We start from the raw sequence: 19906 nt of genomic DNA, 5'->3' as shown, positions 1-19906 counted from the left end.
AACGCAACTGATTATGTAAACAGTAACAAGAAAGATGTTCTCACAGAGTCTACAAGGCCATTGAAAGGTTTAAACAACTAGTGGAACAGCACTACAAGGAGCCAGTAAATGAACAGTTTGAGGATTGTACAAAAGAAGTGCTACCTGGAGTGGAGACGGAAAGCAGTAGTGATGAAGAGGAACAGAAAATTACAACAGAATGGTTCAAAGTGATTGTTATAAACGTGTGTAATGGTAATAAAGTCGCTTTTTTAATTATTGACGTAATGTGACTCACTTAATTTTCGCGTCATGTTAATTTCGCGACATTTAATTTTCGCGTCACTTAAATTTCGCGATTTTTTTTAAATCGCGAAATTCGCGAAATTAACGTGTCGCGAAAATTTCATGTAATAAACCCGTGTTTAAGGAAAGCCGACTAAGACTGGTCTACTCTTGCATTTTCAAAGCCACATCGACAAACGTTACAAAATCGGTTTATTGAAAACCATGTTGCATCGCGCCTATGCCCTGTCATCTACGACAGAAGCCTTTAATGAGGAATGTGCCGAGTTACGCTCTACATTCTCCCGACTTGATTATCCAATTGGCCTCATAAATTCCACCATTAATATGTTTATTCAAAATATTGCAACTAAGCCAGAAAAGAAAACCGATGATGGCAACACGATCAGAAAAGTTCTTCCCTTCAAAGATCAGATAGCCGCTAATGCAGTCCGTACACAATTAAGTGATCTCAGCAATAAGATTGCCGTCACTTTATTGACAGGGTAATCTTGCATTGGGAAATGTGCTATGAAAAAATGACAGATATTGCATCAGTTATAGAGTTTTTTAAGTCTATTATTTAATCTTTTCAAAACAAAACGAAAATACCGTTCAAGACAAAAAAAAAAATGAAAAAAATTTTGGAGTCACTCTGCGGGGGGCTGAACGCCATGCCCTTCCAAACCGAAGCTCGGAAATGTAACCACTGGGCTACAGGGGCACTCCTTGAATTGGATAGCAAATTTAACGCTACCTATATGCACATCAAATGTAGTTTTTATTGACAGCACAAACTTGCTTTGGAATACGTGCTGTGAACCTTGCTTAAGTTACAGAGTTTTTTGATATCCTTTATTAAATCTTTCCCCAATAAAAAAAAAAAAATGACCTCCTTATTAAGATCGGTACTTTTGAAAATCTTTGCCGTTGGATGCAAGTTAATAAAGAGCGACCTCAAATGAAAAAAGACATGATAAGATGGATATAATTTACTCTCAGCCTTTACATGAAATGTAGTTGGATACAAGCTAATAAAGATCGGCTTAAATATGAAAAAAGACATGGCAAGATGGGTATAAGTAGTTTTTATTGACAGCCCAAACTTGCTTTGGAATACGTGCCGTGAACCTTACTTGAGTTATAGAGTGTTTTTGATATCCATTTTTAAATCTTTCTCAAATAAAACAAAATGACCTCCAATTAAGATCTGTACTTTTGGAAATCTTTACCTGTTGGATACAAGCTAATAAAGAGCGGCTTAAATGAAAAAGACATGGAAAGATTGGTATAATTTACGGTCAGCTAGGTTTGATGTCCTTATTGAAAGGTTCTTTAAACACCTAACTTGATTTAAAATGGAAAAAAAGAAGATTGTACGATAAAACATAAAAGAAGTCCAACAGAAATATAAAAAAAATGCGGACTCGCTATGCGGAGAGGCTGAACGCCATGCCCTTTGCAACCAAAGCTCGGAAATGTAATCACTGGGCTACAGGGGTCTCCTTGAATTGGGTACGAAATTAAACGATGTTTACATGCACATAAAAAGTAGTTCTTATTGACAGCCCAAACTTGCTTTGGAATACGTGCTGTGAACCTTGCATAAGTTCTAGAGTTTTTTTGATATCCGTTATTAAATCTTTCCCAATAAAAAATAAAATGACCTCCCAATTAAGATCTGTACATTTGGAAATATTTGCCAGTTGGATACAAGCTAATAAAGAGCGGCTTAAATGAGAAAAGAAATGGAAAGATGGGTATAGTTTACGATCAGCCAGGTTTGATTTTTTTATTGAAAGGTTCTTTTAACACCTAAATTGATTGAAAATGGAAAAAAAAAGAAGATTGTACGATAAAACATAAAAGAAATCCAACAGAAATAGAAAAAAAAAATGCGGAGTCCCTTTGCGGGGTGCTGAACGCCATGCCCTTTCGAACCGAAGCTCGGAAATGTAACCACTGGGCTACAGGGGTACTCCTTGAATTGGGTAGCAAATTTAACGGTACCTATATGCAAATCAAAAGCAGTTTTTATTGACAGCCCAACCTTGCTTTGGAATACGTGGTGTGAACCTTGCTTAAATTATAGAGATTTTTTGATATCCATTATCAAATCTTTTCCAATTAAAAAAAAAAATGACCTCCTAATTAAGATCAGTACTTCTGGAAATCTTTACCTGTTGGATATAAGCTAATAAAGAGCATCTTAAATGAAAAAAGACATGATAAGATGGGTGTAATTTACTGTCAGTCAGGTTTTATTTCCTCATTGAATGGTTTCTTTAACACCTAACTTGATTCAAAATGGAAAAAAGGAAGATTGTACGATGAAACATAAAAGAAGCCCAACAGAAATGTAAGAAAAAAAAAGGCGGAGTCCCTCTCCGGGGGTCTGAACGCCATGCCCTTCCGAACCGAAGCTCGGAAATGTAACCACTGGGCTACAGGAAGACTCCTTGTATTGGGCAGCAATTTTAACGGTACCTATATTTACATGAAATGTAGTTGGATACAAGCTAATAAAGATCGGCTTAAATATGAAAAAAGACATGGCAAGATGGGTATAAGTAGTTTTTATTGACAGCCCAAACTTGCTTTGGAATACGTGCTGTGAACCTTGCTTGAATTATAGAGTGTTTTTGATATCCATTTTTAAATCTTTCTCAAATAAAACAAAATGACCTCCAATTAAGATCTGTACTTTTGGAAATCTTTACCTGTTGGATACAAGCATGACATGGCAAGACATGGCAAGATGGGTATAATTTACCGTCAGCCAGGTTTGAATTTCCCCGTGTTGTTGCGTTGATCAGTTTTAAGGGAGAATTATGTCCGTCAGTGACATTGCTGGTGGGGTTAAAGGGGTTGCAAGGGCCCGTGCTTCATTTGAATTTCAAAAAAAAAAAAAATGAGGAGAAGGGTTTGGACAAAATCTCGTCTTCATTCATGTAAGTGAAACGAACAAGTGAAGTTTTGGCATTGCGTTACCGCAACGTGGAAATGAAAGAAGCTTCCAGACGTAAAGGAAAGCTTTACTGAGAGGCGGAGTGGATATTTTTTCTTTCAGGTAAGAGAGCAAATATTTCCCTAGAACGTATATTTACAGAGGGCTGTTTAATGTAGTAGTCGGTCGACCCATAGCAAAACAGACTCATCCGACTACAGTAATTTGCATATCGATGGTGGGAAGGTAATCATCGTTTGTACTATTTAAAAAGCCGAATGAAGGTAGATTTTTCGCAAAACAACGGCTAAAGCGAGGAAAATCTTTTTTAAAATCCACAATTTGACCTGTTGTCGTGGTTATTTTATTTCCAAGCATTTGCGCATTACGTATATTGGTTACAGGTACGACCGTCGTTATCTTTGTTTATCATCAAAATGGCGAGTATTTGGCAAATTCGTGGAGCTCTGTACGGCGCGCAGTGGCGAGCGCCCACAAATTTTATTCTATACATTTTTACATTGATAGTATTACTTTTGAGTCATCATAGACTTGTAGATCAGGTCCCACATTTTAACTTTTGGTATTTTACGCTTCGCACATTCTGGAGTTCGGCAGGAGGTATTTTAAAAAAATCATAACTCCGTCAAACGTTGACAGAATATAATTGTTAAACCTTTAAAATAACGAAGAAAAGTGAAACTTTTGCATGTAAAACATTCAGCTTGTTGGAATAAAAAGCTGTGCCTTGGCAGCGTCGGACATTTACTGCTAAATGTCAGTCTCCCAAGGCAAATTAGCCTGTTTTGAGGTCACCTTGAAAACAGTCTCGCAGAAAATGAAAACAAATTGAATTAATCCAAATAAGTGTAATATCTGTACATTGGATATAATGTTGACTTTCCCTGAAAAATGACGCCAGTCGGTGAAGGTCCAAAATTTGCCTTATCCGTTCTTACGTGGACAGCCCCTTAATATTTGATCGATTCCTCGATATTTGTGCATTGGATATAATGGTTGACTTTCACTGAAAAAATGAGGCAAATCGGTGAAGGTCCAACCCTTGCATTATCCGTTCTTACGCGGACAGCCTCTTAATATTTGATCGATTCCTCGATTCGTAAGTTTGGGACGCCTGCCTGTGTGGAGACAGATTGGGAGACTCAAAATTCTTCAACCTCTACTTATGCAACGTTGGTTCCTTTTCGGCAATACCATTGGTTGATATCTAAGGAAAACCGTTCGATCAAAGCACGTACATGTAAGCACCATATGTATGTAACTTCCGGTTAGAATTTTACTTCTGTTTCAGGAGCCCATCACTAGTGATGGATGGGTTCCTGTCAAATCGTGTGTCCGCTCCAGAGCCGCAAGACCCTGCGCAAACCTCAGAGGGTCTTTCAATCTCGTTCCTAGAACTTGCGATGTCCACTGGATCATGAGGCTACGATAGCTGAAACAGCCTCTTTCGTATTAACGTTTGGTAAATGAAAGCTCGGAAGGGGGGCAGGGAGGTACGGTGGCCTATCTACTATAGGATAACGTTCTTCAATGTAAAAAAAAAAAAGCCCTCTAAATGGGTGCAATGTTTTGCTCTTGGTGTATGAATGAATGAATTTGTATGAATGAATGTATGAATTTGTGTTAAAATTTACCACACGATTACAATATACCCTGATCACATTGACATTTTATGACCATGGAAGGGGCCGTCTGACCGCACAAGATTCAAAACTGCGCCGAAGTAAATGAGCTTTGTATTCGTTCGTTTTCCAACAGTTCAATCCTTTTCCGTTTTTAACAAAGTTCAGTCGAACATCATAACGGTCTTTCCCCCAAAATACCTGGAGCACGTAATTTCAATAGTCAAAACAAGAGCTTCAAGTAACTAAACCATAAATACTGAGAACGTTAAAAACTTGGAATTTATTGTCTTTACTACAAAACTGCGAAGTGTACAAATAATCCTTCCACTTGTCTTTAATTTAAACAACTAAAGTTAAGAAGCCTGAAACACTCGTCATTGACTTGAAAGTTAGGGTTAAACTGCGAATACAAATTCATGCAATTTTGTGAAAAGAAAACTTCGGTATTGTCTCAGTTCACAAAAATCGTCCATAGCCTAGAAGATGAATCTCTTTGCTTAACGCTGTTTTACTGATTACTGCGACTCTTAGAAACAAATCTTGGTGAGAAGTTCACAAAGGAAAATGAATTAGAGACGAATAACGTTACTAGCGAAGATAAGTAATTTTCGTACTATCGGACAACACAGGTGTTCCTTATTAACGATAAGGACTGCCTTGATCGTCATGGGAAAACGGAAGCATCTTAGAATTCACAGTACATGCAAAAGTTTTTCATCTTCCCAGTGCCATTTTAGGAGAGTTTTGGTTCCACCTTAAGCACTGGTTTCTTTAAATTTGTTAAAATCAAAATAAGGACAGTCTCTTGTCATCATGTTTTCCAATGTTGTTGTTAGTTGATCAAATGTCGGTCGTTCTTCAGGGTTTTCCTTCCAGCAGCCTGACATTAAAGAATACCTATAGTGGAATAGTAAAGGAGAATAAGGTATTTTGCATACCTCCGACTCTTAAAATTACATAAGAAGACTATATGATTGTATATTCTACCAGACTGAGAGATCCTTTCATTGCTACTAGCAATGACTGGGGCATAATTTATTGAAAATTAGAAACGAATGACATGGAATGGAATAATTGCTATTTAAAGCCAACATGGTGAAAATAATCAGATAAGTCAAAGGATAACTGAATACAGTTTTACAGGGTTGCAATGTGGAAGTCCGATATGACATATATATGGTTGATCTTTTTTTTTGAACAACTCAGTAGAGCGAGAATTCTTCAGTAAGTCTTGAGAGGAAAATCCGTGCTATAACAAAATTCTGGAGTCTGATTGGCTATAAGCAAACCCGATCAAACCACTTATAGAACAGTTACGAGGTCAAGCCTTAATTTTTTAGTATGTCGAGTCGGTTTTCTCAGTTCTTCTGAGGATGTTTGTTACAAATGAGTATTGAATACTGGTGTGATATGATTGGTGCAAAGAGCATCAAGATTATTAACACTACATATATCAAGCTCAAATTCTGCTAGTGGCTTTCATTTATAGGCCACCATTCATTTTGAACGAGTTTTGTTTTTCCATCGTCCAGAGCCAACAACATGGTTTCCACTCTTATGAGCTGCTTACGTAATTTGACACAAAAAGATAACCTGAACACAGTTTGGGAGTTGGCCAACGATAACTTAACAGAAAAATTGCTATCTGCTATCACCATTTTATGGCTACTCAATCTGTTAAGCAAAACCAATTACTTACAGTTCATCAGAACAAGAGTCTGGTTTTTCCAAACGGTATCCTCTCTTAAGAAGATCAAACAACTCTTTGTTGTCAATTCCTGGATAAGGAGTGTGACCTATTAGGTGATTATAAGGAAATGTTTTATGCAATGTCTAAGATCGCCGAAACAACAATATAAGTTAAGAAAGAACTAGTGAATGCTATGTCTTTCATTCATTGTAGCAATATATTCCCCCACTATCTAACACTGTTCGTTGAGATGTTGTGAAGTCTAAATCGCCGAGTTAAAAGTTAAGGATTTCATTAACTACTTTTTCGATAAGAATAACTCACTTTTTAACTAGAATTAAAGATTTAATCAAACATGAACAACAAAAGTTCTCACTCAGGACCAGTTATCCGCAGACATTTTTCGAACTTACATGCAGCTTCAGCAACATACATTGGGAAAGCTAGGAGATTTATTTACGCGAAAGATCTATAAAAACTATAAAGTTTTATTTTCTTTTTACGGTTTTTATCCCTCCTAGATGGTAGACCCTATCCCTCCGGTTTCCTTCCACCTCGTTCAAAAACCCTAACGAGGGTCGACACCTGCGGGTATATAATTTGTAAGATACCTGAGAGATTCACTTGATGATGTTACCAACAGTTTTTCATGTATTGAGTAAGATCTAGAAGGCGCCCCTCAGGAAACTTTTTCTGTGCAATCAAGCCGTCCAAAGAAACATTTAACCACGAACCACCCATTCTTACCTATGGTTGCCAATTCCCACAGAAAAACACCAAAAGACCACCTGAAAAGGAATTTACAAAAATAAACAGACAGTACAGCTAACACTGCACCACGAACAGATGGAAGGATAAAGGATGGAGTACTTACCCCAGGTAGGAATTCCTATGTGAAAAGGTCGGGGATTCTCATGCGAAAAGGTCGGGGAGGCTGCTCGGAACATTTGAATCAAGCCCCTAAAAGAGACAAAACCTGGCCTGTCTCAAGCTCTAAAAGACCGTTAAAGGTACCGCTGTAAGCCGAACAGACAGCAGTTGTTTTTATTATTTCTTCGCGTGCAACACTGAAAGATACCTTGACGGCTAAAAATAGTGGCATTTTGTCCTGAATACCTCTAAGCGAGGCGACGAGCATCTCCGACTTTTTAAAATGGGAGTCCCCCTCCCAGGGCACTTGAAAGACTTGAATTTATAACAAACTTACACATCACTTTTAAAAGTGAATACGCTGTTTTGTAATGCCTCAAGTGCCGTCCATTTGATTGGCAGTTTTTTTGTGTGCTTCGTCTCGTATATTTCACCATAGGTATGGCATAGGAGACCGAAATCGGCGATCTTCACTGCTCTGTCCTCACCAAGAAGAACATTACGAGCTGCCAGATCACGATGCACAAATCCCTTGCTGGCCAAATAATCCTATAAAAAAATTGAATTTGTTTAAATTAAAGCGCTGAATTCGTAATCCCTGAGAGGAACACTTGTGGTGTTTTACCGACCACTTTACCAAATATTTCAGAGATTTCAGCTAGAAAGCAAACGAACACTAATTTTTTGGAAATTTTGGTTGGAAATTGTGGAGTACATTTTGGGGAATTTATGTTGGTAATTGTGCTAAAACGAGATGGTAGGTCGGTGAAGTGTAGAGGAAACAAGTGGAAATCATTATTTGAAGGATGTTTTCATGTATGGTTAGAAATCTAGAAAAATCTAGTAGAACGATAGATTATTTGCTCTTAATCGAAAGGGTATTAGTTTATTCGACTTCCGGCCTCATCAACTCGAGCTCATAATCCGGCTAATTGTTAATTAGAGCACACAAAAATACCTCGGGGTATAACTATGTAAGCAGGTGATACAAATGCCATGTCCCTGAGCATACTGTAACGACATGTAATAACAAATATTCCCGATAATACGCGGCTAATAAGCGAAATAATTTGTAATTTCGATAAAGAGTTTAATCTATAAATATAATCCACAGCGTCACATTTTGGGAAGGGGAGGAGTCTTCAACCTGTACTTTACATTCTTGTCCTTCCCCTCCCTCATTACTTACCATTCCCTGTGCAACTTGCCACGCGAAACAAAGAAGATCCTTGGCTGACAGACCTTCGTCGGCATCTTCCTCAGGCTTTAAAACTGCTGTCTCTTCAGTCACGTTTACACTGGACCCAAACGGACTTGGCGTCGATCTTGATTGCAGTGTGATATCAAGGTTACTTATTGAAATGCAACGCTTGTCATCGGTACCTTCTCCGATCGACACTTCCTGCTCCCCCATTAGAGCTTCTCTTTCACCCTCTGAAGTGTTTGCCTGAGATCTAATGTCCCCAGCTAGCTCGATGTCAGTTCCATTTATTTTTTCACGACTTACGTTTAACTGGGCGTTTTCCTCCTTTTGCTTCATTTTTTCGTTTTTCCCGAGTGCAAGATTTCTTTCAGCTGTTAGTGGTTCTGTTTCCTCTAAGCTGGATATCTCACATTCTCCTTCATTCAAGACTGCTTCTTCTTTAGTGCTTCCTTCCCCACCCTCTTTTAACGTTTCGTCGTCATCTTCACCCTCTTCGTTTTCTTCTTTGCAGAAAATAGATGACTCGTCGACATGATCACTTACACAACAGGTTAGTTCTCCGAAAACATTCCAGTCATTGCGGTTCTTGAGCTTGAACTGAATTTGAGGGGAAAATGTCTCACTACCTGTTAGCTCCAACTGAAAGACAACTGATTGCAATTTACTTATAAAGCTAGTTACTGCAACAGTTCACTCGACTTAAGGCAGGAGGCATGCACCCATTTTTCGGGTCTCCTTCCCTCTTCCGGGCTGTAGGCCCGTTTACTGAAAAATAATGAATTGGGAACCTGAAAAGGGCTTAGCTCCAAGATCAAACTGTTACTGTCACAACACTAGAAATAAGAATTCTATGAGCTGACCATCTGCAGGCCAACGCTATATATATATATTTTTTGTATTTAGCAGTTACAATGTGGAAAAATCTGCCTGAGAGCGTTATACAGATTGACACTTTTAAAAGAATTAAACTTTTTGAAAATTCTAAGGAGCGTTAATATAGTGTCAGGTTTGTTTTTTTATAACTTGTGTATAATTAAAGTCTGGAAAGCCCCCGTGGGTGAATTCAATAAAGTATTGTCATAATTGAGTTAAAAGTGGTCTGCCATTGGATCGTTCGGATATCATTGCCATCAGAGACTGAAACTGAAATTGTTATTACCAAGGTAGAGCAAGTAAGCTCAAGTATGCAAAACCTACCAGTTGCCTTTTGTTTCGAAGCCACTGAAGAAGATCGCCGTGTGGAACATATTCCAAGATTAGCATGATGGGTTCTGACTTAACCCAGTAACCGAGCATACTCAGAACATTCCTGTGAGATCCGATTTGTTTCATGAACTCGATCTCTTTCAAAAGCTGATTTTTCCTTTCCTCGGTGTACCTTTCTGAAGATTGAAATAAGAAACATCCAAATCATATAGTAAATGAAGAATTTTATAAAAGTCAGTAAAGCAAAGAAGGAGATTACTTTACACGAGCATCGAAGAAATACTGACATAGGCACAAGAAGAAGAAATTTGGGAATTCTATTCGGAAAAAAAGACAAGTAGTATTACCTATCAAATTAATACAACTATTATACATTGAACTCACCAACTCTTTTCTCACTGGCCGAAAGCGTACAGTGAATTTTCGAAATCAGCGCCTGTGACGTCATCTAGTGCAGATTATACAATAGTCACGTCAAGGACACTCAAGGTCACGGGTAATCATGTCATGTATGACCGCGGTGCATGATTTCTAAGGAAAATCATGTCAACTTTGCGCGCTTTGTGTTGCTGGCTGTCAATGAAGAAGCGCAAAAATGACTTCCATTTTTTTTTCGTTCAATGTATAATAAAACAATTATCAGATTCGGTTTTTGAGATATCCAGAATAATCAAGTTCTCGGTAAGGGTTATCAGCCTCAGCCTTCGGATTCGCCTAATAACCCCTACCTCGAACTTGATTATTCTGGATATCACAAAAACCTAATCCAATAATTGTTTTTTGTTGAACAAACCCACCCCAATACCCGCTCAAAACAACGGGATCTGAAGCGCATTTTAACCCAGGGCTGTTGCATTTCCCAACAAGACCAATACAACATCAGTGAAATTGTTACCTAATAAAGTTTTAACAGCAACAATCCTGCCTTCCTTCATTTCAACTCTCTCTTCCTTGGGTTTAAAAAACACCTCAACACCAAAAGGTTGTGTCAGAACTGCTTTGTGAACTTTGCCATAAGCTCCACGGCCGAGCTCCTCCATAAACGTGACTCGCTGTGGAGGAATCTCCTGGGGCAGAAGTGGAACGATTTCGTACTTTGATCTGAAAAAAATTAACAATTTTATCTTGACCTTTTTTTAAATTCTCAAGAGCGTTGAACTCGAGCCTTAGACTCGATTTCTGCGGCTCTCTCATGTCAAGTCTAGCTTCGGTGACGAGCGCGGGCTCCTTTCCCGATCAGCAGCTGGAAATCGAGCCTAGTTGAACTTCTGATTTCGTCGAACAAGCACATAAACAGTAAAGGACCCTTGCTGATTTTTCTATCGCCTAATGAAGACGAACAAAACAAAATAAAATATAAGTAAAGTGAATAATTGCCCAAGGGACGTACTTGCTAACTTGTGTGTACTCTGCATATTGGAACATAGGTCACCAATAATTCCTCTTCATCTTACTCTATCCTGCGCTAGTTTAACCTGGTTGTGTCAACTATGGCCTCCTATAAGTTCAGCATTCCAAGGTAACTTTTTTTCTGGAACTTTTGCTGGACGATAGCTTTGTTAAGGCTATAACGAACAAAGTCATTCAGAACCAGAAAGTTCCTTAGTCTCTAGTGCATTCCCATAACAACGGTTGGGTTCTTGAAGAAAATGCCTTGTCGTTTCAGGTTGGCACATTAAAACTAAATGAAACACGTACAACAAAACGCTTTCCTTACCGTGTACTCGCAAGCGCATTTCTTTTCTTCTTCCATCTTAGGACGAGTATCGTCACAATCAGGAGAGCTAAGATTACAATCGACGTATTTATACCAGCCAAAATACCATTATTATTATTACTATTACTGTTGTTGTTGTTGTTTCCCATGCTGCTGCCACCTGATGAATAAGAATTAAAGTGTGTAATATTTCTTTACTGAAGATTTGCAACTGCACCAGACACCTATTATAGACTTGTATCGTGTCAAATCTTGCATTTTAAGGTGGCTCTGAAAATTTACCCCTTCTCATTCGGCACTCTATTACAGCCAGCTTTATGATACAGTTGGAAAATCTTAGTCTAAACCAGGAAAACGTTCTCAGTAAAAAGAATCAGATCTAATTCACCTCATTCAACATTTGTTTGCTTTTCAGCCGCTAAAGAGATCGGATAGTCTGCGTTTGAGATTTGGAGGCTAATAACGTAAAAAATGCTGTCTAATAGACGGCAAAGCTAATGAATAAATGAAACTTCATGGGTGCATAATGATTGTTCTGTCGCTTATTGTGAATGTAATGTCTTTCACCCGGCGGATTTGTAAGGCCTAAGATAGGACATCTTTAACCTCCTTTGCCCCTCGCCTCAATAGCTAATGTCGCCAGGGTCGGGATTCGGAACCGGACCATACTGTTAGGAGGCGAGCTCTCCGAGTACTATGCTTTCCCTGCCACCCTGAATGAGCTCACCATCAAATAGTTTGCGTAAGACAACATCTAATGGGTACTCTTGAAATACCTGTAAAATTTATACGCAATGGATGTGACTTGTTGCTCTCTCCCGCGTCGTTAGAAGCAGTCATTGTGACCTCGTATTGCCGGCCACACTTCCAAGAAAGACCACTGAATGTCTGGGCAACGTTAGTTATACTGGTTTCATGCCACTGCGGAGTGTCTTCCTCTGTCAGTCGAATCTCTCTGTAGTATATTGTATACTTGTTAAGCGGACAGCCATTGTCTCTTGGAGCACTCCATGTAAGATTCACCTTGCATTTACCCAAAGTTCTCACTGAAACTTTTCTTACAGGTGATGGTGCATCTGAGATAAAGATAGCATGACCTTAAATTGCCATATACATGTACATAGACATTAATCACACAAGGTTTTTAAGTGCATATGTTTCTCATCTTTGAATTTAGAGTAACCCTGTCTTGAACATGGCATCGAACTCTTATCAAATAAAAGACATTTTTTCATTGACGGAAGCCTAAATAGAGCGATTTTCACTTCAGTATCGAAAGGAATTCGCATTTGCTTTGTTTTGCATAATCACGTTGAGCGATTGGCTAAAAAAAACTCGCGCCACTCGTCATCCAATCAGAAGTAAAATCAAAACCAATCGCGACTCACTGGCATAAGTTTTCCCGTGCTTTGCGTCAGCTGCATGTATTCCCTTGAATTAATTTTGATTGGTTCACTCGACTGTCTGTGTGTTTTGAGACTGGCCAGGGTGATTACCTTGGTTTTGGTTTTACGACAGTCAATTGAATATTTCCCCATAATGGTATGGTTTTGTTAAAATTAATAAATATAAGTGCACTGAAGCTAAGAAAGGAGATACATAAACGGGTTATACACGCATAAGGTTGTGATTTCTAATTAAAAAAGACTGAAAGATTGTTTTAAGTTCTAAAACTATATCCTAGAAACTAATTACAATTTGCTCTCTCTCCAGCATTTCACTTATATTTTAATCTCGGTACTCCATGAACATCTCAGTACTTAGTCATATGTTATCAGTATTTTGACCAATGCAGTAAAATCTCCATGATAGTGGTACTTAAACTGAGTCTTGCTTTAACTTGCTCTGGCTCTGGTCCGAGCATCTCCTAACGGAGAGAACGGGCGGACATCGTCCAAAAGCCCTGAATTATATTAAACACTATTTAAAGGAGGCAGTATGGCCGAGTGGATAGGGCGCCGGACTTGAAATCCGGAGGTCGCGGATTCAAGTCTCGCTCTGTCCACTTAGCTGGAGTTGTTTCTCAATAGACCCTAGTTCAACTCCTCGGTCATGCTTGTCAATGACTAACTGGTCTGCCTCCTGCCAGTTTGGATTTTTAAGCCTATTATCGTTAGTTGATATATTTGTTTCTTTCAGTTCAAGTGGCATATCTGTGAACTAGCTAGGTGTAGCTAAGCACATTGACCACTATAACAATAACATTTGAACATTTTTTTGAACATTTTTGAAAGTTGTTACCTCCCCAAACCTGGACTAGTTTACTTTGGTTTCTGCTTGTTTCTCCATATGAACTCCACGCCGTTACCGTTATTTGGTACATCTTGCCGCACTTGACTTGAAGAGTAAGCTGAAGTTGATAGCTTGAAGCCGTGACTTCTTTCCAAGTACTCGTGATCATCCGTTCCACCACTCGGTAGTACACTGTGTACCTTGTCACAGGACACTCTCCGTCAAAAGGAGTTTTCCAGCTGACCGTAATATTGCTTTTGTCTGGCACTGCTGATGAGATTTGTGGAAAGTCTAATAGGAGAAATTTAGAACATTGTTGATTCAAAAACTTCATCCATTATTTAATTAAAATCATTCAGCTAAAGCCTAGTGATTCAAGGGATAGCATTAAAGTCTGGCTAAATATTTCAAGTTCTTCTTTCCTAATCTGTTCCCGTAATTACCTGTTACTTATAGTCAATAAGTTACTTCTTGGCGAATTTGTACTTTTATTAGTACTTATATTCCATTTTAGTAGAACTCTACTAGTATACTAATGCAAATGCTGCATTCTGATTGGCTGAGCTACTCGTATACTATCAGCCATTAGAATGCAGTGGCTGTCGGTCGTCCACAAAATGCGACATTTCTATCGCTTTCCCGAAGTTTTGGAAGAAAGTTTAGACGTAAATGGATAAATTAAATTCCTGATAAGACTAAAAGAAGGACATTGGCGGTTTCTTGACTTTAAAAACTTATCGAAAAAACGGGTACGCGCGCGTAAACAACTGCAAATTTACCAAGGACAATTCAATGCGTGCGATTTTGTTAAAGCGTAAAGTTCAATAATGCGTACAAAAATAATTAAAACCGTTATTTGCGTTTATTTCAGTTAGAATTCGGCCGAATCAACTATCGCCTCATGGAAATCGAGAGCGAATAATCTAATTGTTAAATAGTATATATGTGAAAAATGATGATGGTGATGATGATGGTGATGATGATGATGATCATCATCATCATTATAATAAAGATGTTGACATTGCTGATGATGACAATGATGATGATATTAAAAATTATGATGATGATATTGCTGATGATGACATTGCTGATGATGACAATGATGATGAGGATGATGATGATGATGATGAAAAAGAGGAGAGCAAGAGGATACATGAGGATACATATCATCACATATTGTACATATCACAATTGTTTCAGATTGCGCATTACATGCAGTTATGAGATTTAATAGTTAATAGTTTAATAGTATAAATCTGTTACAAAAGAGGCACACGTTTAAAATGGTTTCTGAACACCATTAAAAATAAAGGAAGGACATTACTGGGATGGCTGAGTGTGTAGATGAACAGTTCAACATTAGTAATTTAACTGGTAGTACCTTGTCCAGTTTTAACCTTCCACCAATTGCTGTGGTTGAGTGGTGTCTCTCCACTTGAAATCCTTGCGTTAACTGCAATTTCATACTCTTTTTGACATTGTAGGTCAAGAGTGTGATGAGTTTCTTTCGGAGAAACTTTGACAGATCTCCATTTTATTGGATCAAACCCGGCCAAAACCTCTCTGTAGTAGACGTTGTACCATTCCAAGGGACATGCCATAAGTGACGACCACACGACTCTTACTTTCTTTCCCTTTACTTCTGTGGCGTGATTTAAAATCACTGGAAAATCTGAAAAGGATGAAAAAAGAAAATAACTTGCAAATCTGTAGATACATTTTCCACGAACACACATTACAGGGCTTTTCATTTCCTGCACTTCAGTCATGTACTTGTCACTGAACACTAACAGTGCTAAATCGAAAGAAACTGATCCAAGAATACTGGGGAAAGGGGATAAACTAGTTTAGAATTAAATTCTAAATAAGAGCAAAGATTTGCTCTTTATATTCGTTTCTCACCATGACAACCTGGGATAGAGATCCACCTCCTGATAGTAGAAACCACATTAATGTAACAGAATACAAAGACCCCAGGATGACCAGGATATGGGAAGCTTTATATCCTGGGATTTGAAGGGTTGAAGCTTGAATTTCGTGTCTGCGCGCCATTAGGCGCATAAGGCCGATAACGCAAGAAATGCTAATACATTAAACATACGAGGCAGTGCTCATCACTTCCAAGCATCGAGAAGAGAGTTTAACATGCGACACGCAATGGAGTATTTTTGACGAACTTTGATGTCTCAATGGTTTGATCAATATTCTCAATCGAAACGAACATTAAAGGAGTAGACCAATGTCTCGGTTATGACGCACTTCGTTTTCACCCGATTATTAAAACTTTGAGAAGAAAAGATCCCAATTATTTAATAATACTTTTTGCTGTACCTTTTCCAGTCTTCACCTTCCATCTTTTGCTGTTCTTGAGCGGTGTTTCTCTGCTTCTTCCCCATGTAGCAGTGACAGCTAGTTCATACTCATTGAAACATTTCAGCTCAAGATCATACTGAGAGACATTTCCTGAAACATGACGTGATTCCCAGTCCACCAAGGTGTCGTCTCTGTAGTAAATATTATACTGATCTGGAGGACACGCCCCTTCAAAAAGAGGACTCCACTTGACTATGACAAATTTTCCCGTTACTTCATTTATTTGATCTGTAACCACTGGGATACCTGCAAAGAAGATACTTTACTGCTAACTGTCAGAGCATTTAAGCATTAAATGCATTCAACCCATAATGGCTAAACCGTAGGGTATTAATAAACAAAGTTTGCGCCAAAACATTTTGGTGTGTCAAATTTTCATTTGTTGAAAAAGAGGATGAAGGATTTCCGCGGCAATGACGTTTTTGCTGGCCGCTCATACGCAGATCAGGGTTACGTCCCTCATGCTTTGCATCAAGTTAATGTACATACATAATATCAAGAGATGATGAAGTGTAAGAGAGTTTAAAATCTCCTTTATAGGTCTTAATCCCAAAGTAATCCTTCTCAAGTTATTTTTAGAACACTCCCGATTTCAGAAATCCCAGGAGGGTTTATAAAAAGCTAGTCCTGTGACGCTAATTTTGCTAACGTGGATCTGACCTTAGGAATGAGACCGATCTGGTGGATTACCTCGCCCACCCTTCATCTTCTCCTGGTCACATAAAACAAGCACAAGATCGATCTTTACTGTAAGTTGTCATAACAAGCCTTAACTAGGATAAATCACCTCTGTAAACCTCAATAACATTATCCTGGGATAGCGCAATGCCAAATATATATAGATCCATTATGGCACCAAGGAACTGGTAGTTGTTGAAGTAAGGGTTTCCAGCTATGAAAGCTGTGGCACTTTCAACGGAAGACGGATCAGGTTTCTGCCTTTTAAAATCGGAAGAGTTTCTGCCGTCGCGCTCTTCACCATTAACGTAAAGGGTTATTGTGCGTCCATCCCAAGTTGCAGTCACATGGGTCCACTTGTTTAAATTAATCCGCTCATGTGCTGTCTTCATTCTCCAATGCAAGTTTTCGTTCAATTCCTGGTATACGACAAAGGAAACCTTACCAGATTCGATTGCCAACATAAACTTTTCTCTCATCCAGTCTGAATATATTACTTGTATGTAATCGTTATTACTCAGGTAGCTTTTAAGTTTTATCCAACAAGCAATCGAGTAAGATTTCCTTTTGCTTATGTCTGAGCTTGGCCAAATCTCGACGTAGGACACTGCAGGGTCTTCCATCGGATCAAACATCACAGCTTTGCTATCAGGACACCTGCCTTCCTCAAGGTACACCGACTCAGAGTAACTGGAAATGAAGCAAGCGCAGGAAACACAGACATCAGGTTTATGGTTTAAAGTTCTATTGCGCATGAATATATCTGTATTATATAATAAATCAAATTACCCTCTTATTTTCATCGGTACTTACTTATGATTTATTGGAGGACAGACGCATAAATGGCGTCTTCAACATTTTTTTCTTTAGTAAACAAACGACGTAGATTTAGAGACACACTCGGTTATCGCCTCGTGTGCCACGGCTTTTTTGTTCTTACCTCATTTTGACGTCATCTGTGATCTGTTACTGAACAGAAGCGTGGCAACATGGAATCTATTTCTTAAATATTATTTTGTCATTACAGTGATACATTCACGTAACATTCACGTGCGCAATTGCTTATTATATCTCTCAGGTAGTTCGCGCGCTGTGATTGGTCAATTTTATGGGCCAGTTTCCACAGTACTTGCTTCCCATGAGCTTGACTTGAAATTTAGCCTTTCTTCACTGAAGAAAGAACGAGAGTGAAAGAAGTAAGAAAAATCGTCTTATTGACCTTGAGTCTTGAACCGTACATTGAGATTGATACAAATAGTTTTATTTATGGCCCACGTTCTTTATAGTCAGATTATAACCCGACGGAACAATCTTTCTCCGTATCTTATGGTAAAGTCTTATACACAATAAACAGAAGCTATGTGTTCTTAATCTTAATGGTTTAACAATATTTTTAAAAGCCACAAGTTGGCTTCTTAGTTCACTGACCTCACATTAAGATCAGAGCCATTCATAAGCCAGTGATCAAGAACATGGTAGTCTGCAAAGTTACAAACCATACCCTTGTTAGATGTTTGCACTTAAGATGAGAGCTTGAGCTTTCTTAGCACTACACCACTTAAAATAGCACTACATTTTCAAGCAAATAAGAAGACATTAAAGAACTGAACATCATAAGATAGCCTTATTCAAATTTTAAATCTGGCCTGGCCATCTAGTAATTTATGGTTTAAAAAGGTTTTCTAATGTCTCTAAGTTTTTACAGGTTATAATACTTGTAGCCTTTAAATGTTCGTACATATTTTGAACGAACTTCTTAGCTGATTGCACAATTGACTGACTGACTGACTGATTGACTGAATGACTAACTGACTGACTAACTGACCGACGCACTGACTCACTGACTGACTGACTCGCTGACTGACTGACCGACCGACCGACCGACTGGCTGACTCGCTGACTGACTGACTAACTGACTGACTGACTGACTGACTGACTGACTGGCTGATCCCTGGCTGACTGGCTGACTGACTGGTCGACTGGCCGACTGGCTGACTGGCTGACTGGCTGACTGACTGATTGACTGATTGACTGACTGACTGACTGACTGACTGACTGACTACCTGACTGACTGACTGACTGACCGGCTGACTGAGTGGTCCCAACCTCGAGAGCCAATCAGAGTAAACGATAATGTTTAACCTGGTAAGCTAGGGTTGTATCGTACCTTTGATAGACTTTCCAGAGGCGACACCAAACTTGTAGCTCTTCAAATAATGAAGTTTCAAAATAATTATACAAAAGTATGTAAAACAAATAAGTCTGTGACAATAAAAATGCAAAAAAACTAATAACAACAATACTGTTCTGCAGATATAAATCTTTTCAAAACGAAAAATCTGAAGAGTATTTGATTAATAAAATTCAGTAATTGCATGCGAAAATATACTATATGACACACACCCTCCCTCACACCCTAGACCAATAACATTTATATTTACACTACACTTGAGACAATAGAACAAGATTTTAGGGCTTCATTACGCGGTAGAAATAAAAGAAAAGAAATAGCCTGCCAGTGTACAAAGAGCCAAGAACACCTCCTTGGTCCGTCCCATTTCGCATGATAAAGTGAAAAATCAGTTTTGTATCCGTCAGCAAGGCTTTACTTTACGAGCCACTGGTGCTTAAATTTTTACATTTATTTACAATTAAAAAATAAATTTCGCTCCATGGCATGTCAACTCACCAATAAAATGATCATAGCACTAATCCTCAGTATTATTTCCATATATATCATGACACTAAAACTGTGTACGTTTCTAGTAGTGGACTGCAACAACAAAAAATGAATCAAACAATGAGTTTCCCCGTTTTAGTCATACCAACTATATGCCGAGGAACACGAAGAAGGAAAAATTAGAAGTAACAAGCAATTATGTTCCTAATCTTTGTAAAATCAAACTCAAAGCTATCACAACAGCCAACCACAAAAAAAAAGCGTATACAGCAAGGTGAACCAATTGGAACTCAAATGAGATGCATTTAGTCGGCGCAAGGCGATTAGAGCGGTTTGTATTAAGGTCATTCCTCACATTTGCATTGCGCATCCTCACTGCGCATAATTTATGGCGTCATT

General features: G+C 38.5%; 1 protein-coding gene across 1 annotated transcript; it reads right to left on the bottom strand.

Moving 5' to 3' along the window:
* Window positions 1–4373: 4373 nt before the first annotated feature.
* On the bottom strand, window positions 4374–19689 carry LOC145496956 (uncharacterized). Its single transcript, XM_081476729.1, has 16 exons — window positions 19517–19689; window positions 18995–19034; window positions 18256–18307; window positions 16937–17517; window positions 16108–16395; window positions 15158–15448; window positions 13786–14067; window positions 12321–12620; window positions 11545–11704; window positions 10723–10928; window positions 9819–10003; window positions 8607–9218; window positions 7755–7966; window positions 7295–7335; window positions 6557–6653; window positions 4374–5754 (listed from the first exon to the last, which is right to left on the bottom strand). Exons 1-16 carry the CDS (start codon window positions 19565–19567, stop codon window positions 5613–5615), a joined length of 3540 nt encoding a protein of 1179 aa, XP_081332855.1. The 5' UTR covers window positions 19568–19689; the 3' UTR covers window positions 4374–5612.
* Between the last annotated feature and the right edge of the window lie 217 nt (window positions 19690–19906).

The sequence above is a fragment of the Orbicella franksi genome, chromosome 1 (assembly GCF_964199315.1).
Source record: "Orbicella franksi chromosome 1, jaOrbFran1.1, whole genome shotgun sequence".
NCBI lineage: Eukaryota > Metazoa > Cnidaria > Anthozoa > Scleractinia > Merulinidae > Orbicella > Orbicella franksi.
Note: the sequence above shows the minus strand (reverse complement) of the source record. Positions and strands in the feature narration are given on the sequence as shown.

Excerpts from the sequence above, each read along its gene's own strand:
- LOC145496956 (XM_081476729.1), bottom strand. The coding sequence starts at position 19,567 with ATGATATATATGGAAATAATACTGAGGATTAGTGCTATGATCATTTTA. Across the intron at positions 9,219-9,818 it reads TTCGAAACAAAAGGCAACTG|TTCAAGCTCAAGAACCGCAA; the intron begins GTAGGTTTTGCA and ends CCTCAAATTCAG. Across the intron at positions 7,967-8,606 it reads GGCAAGTTGCACAGGGAATG|GATTATTTGGCCAGCAAGGG; the intron begins GTAAGTAATGAG and ends ATTTTTTTATAG.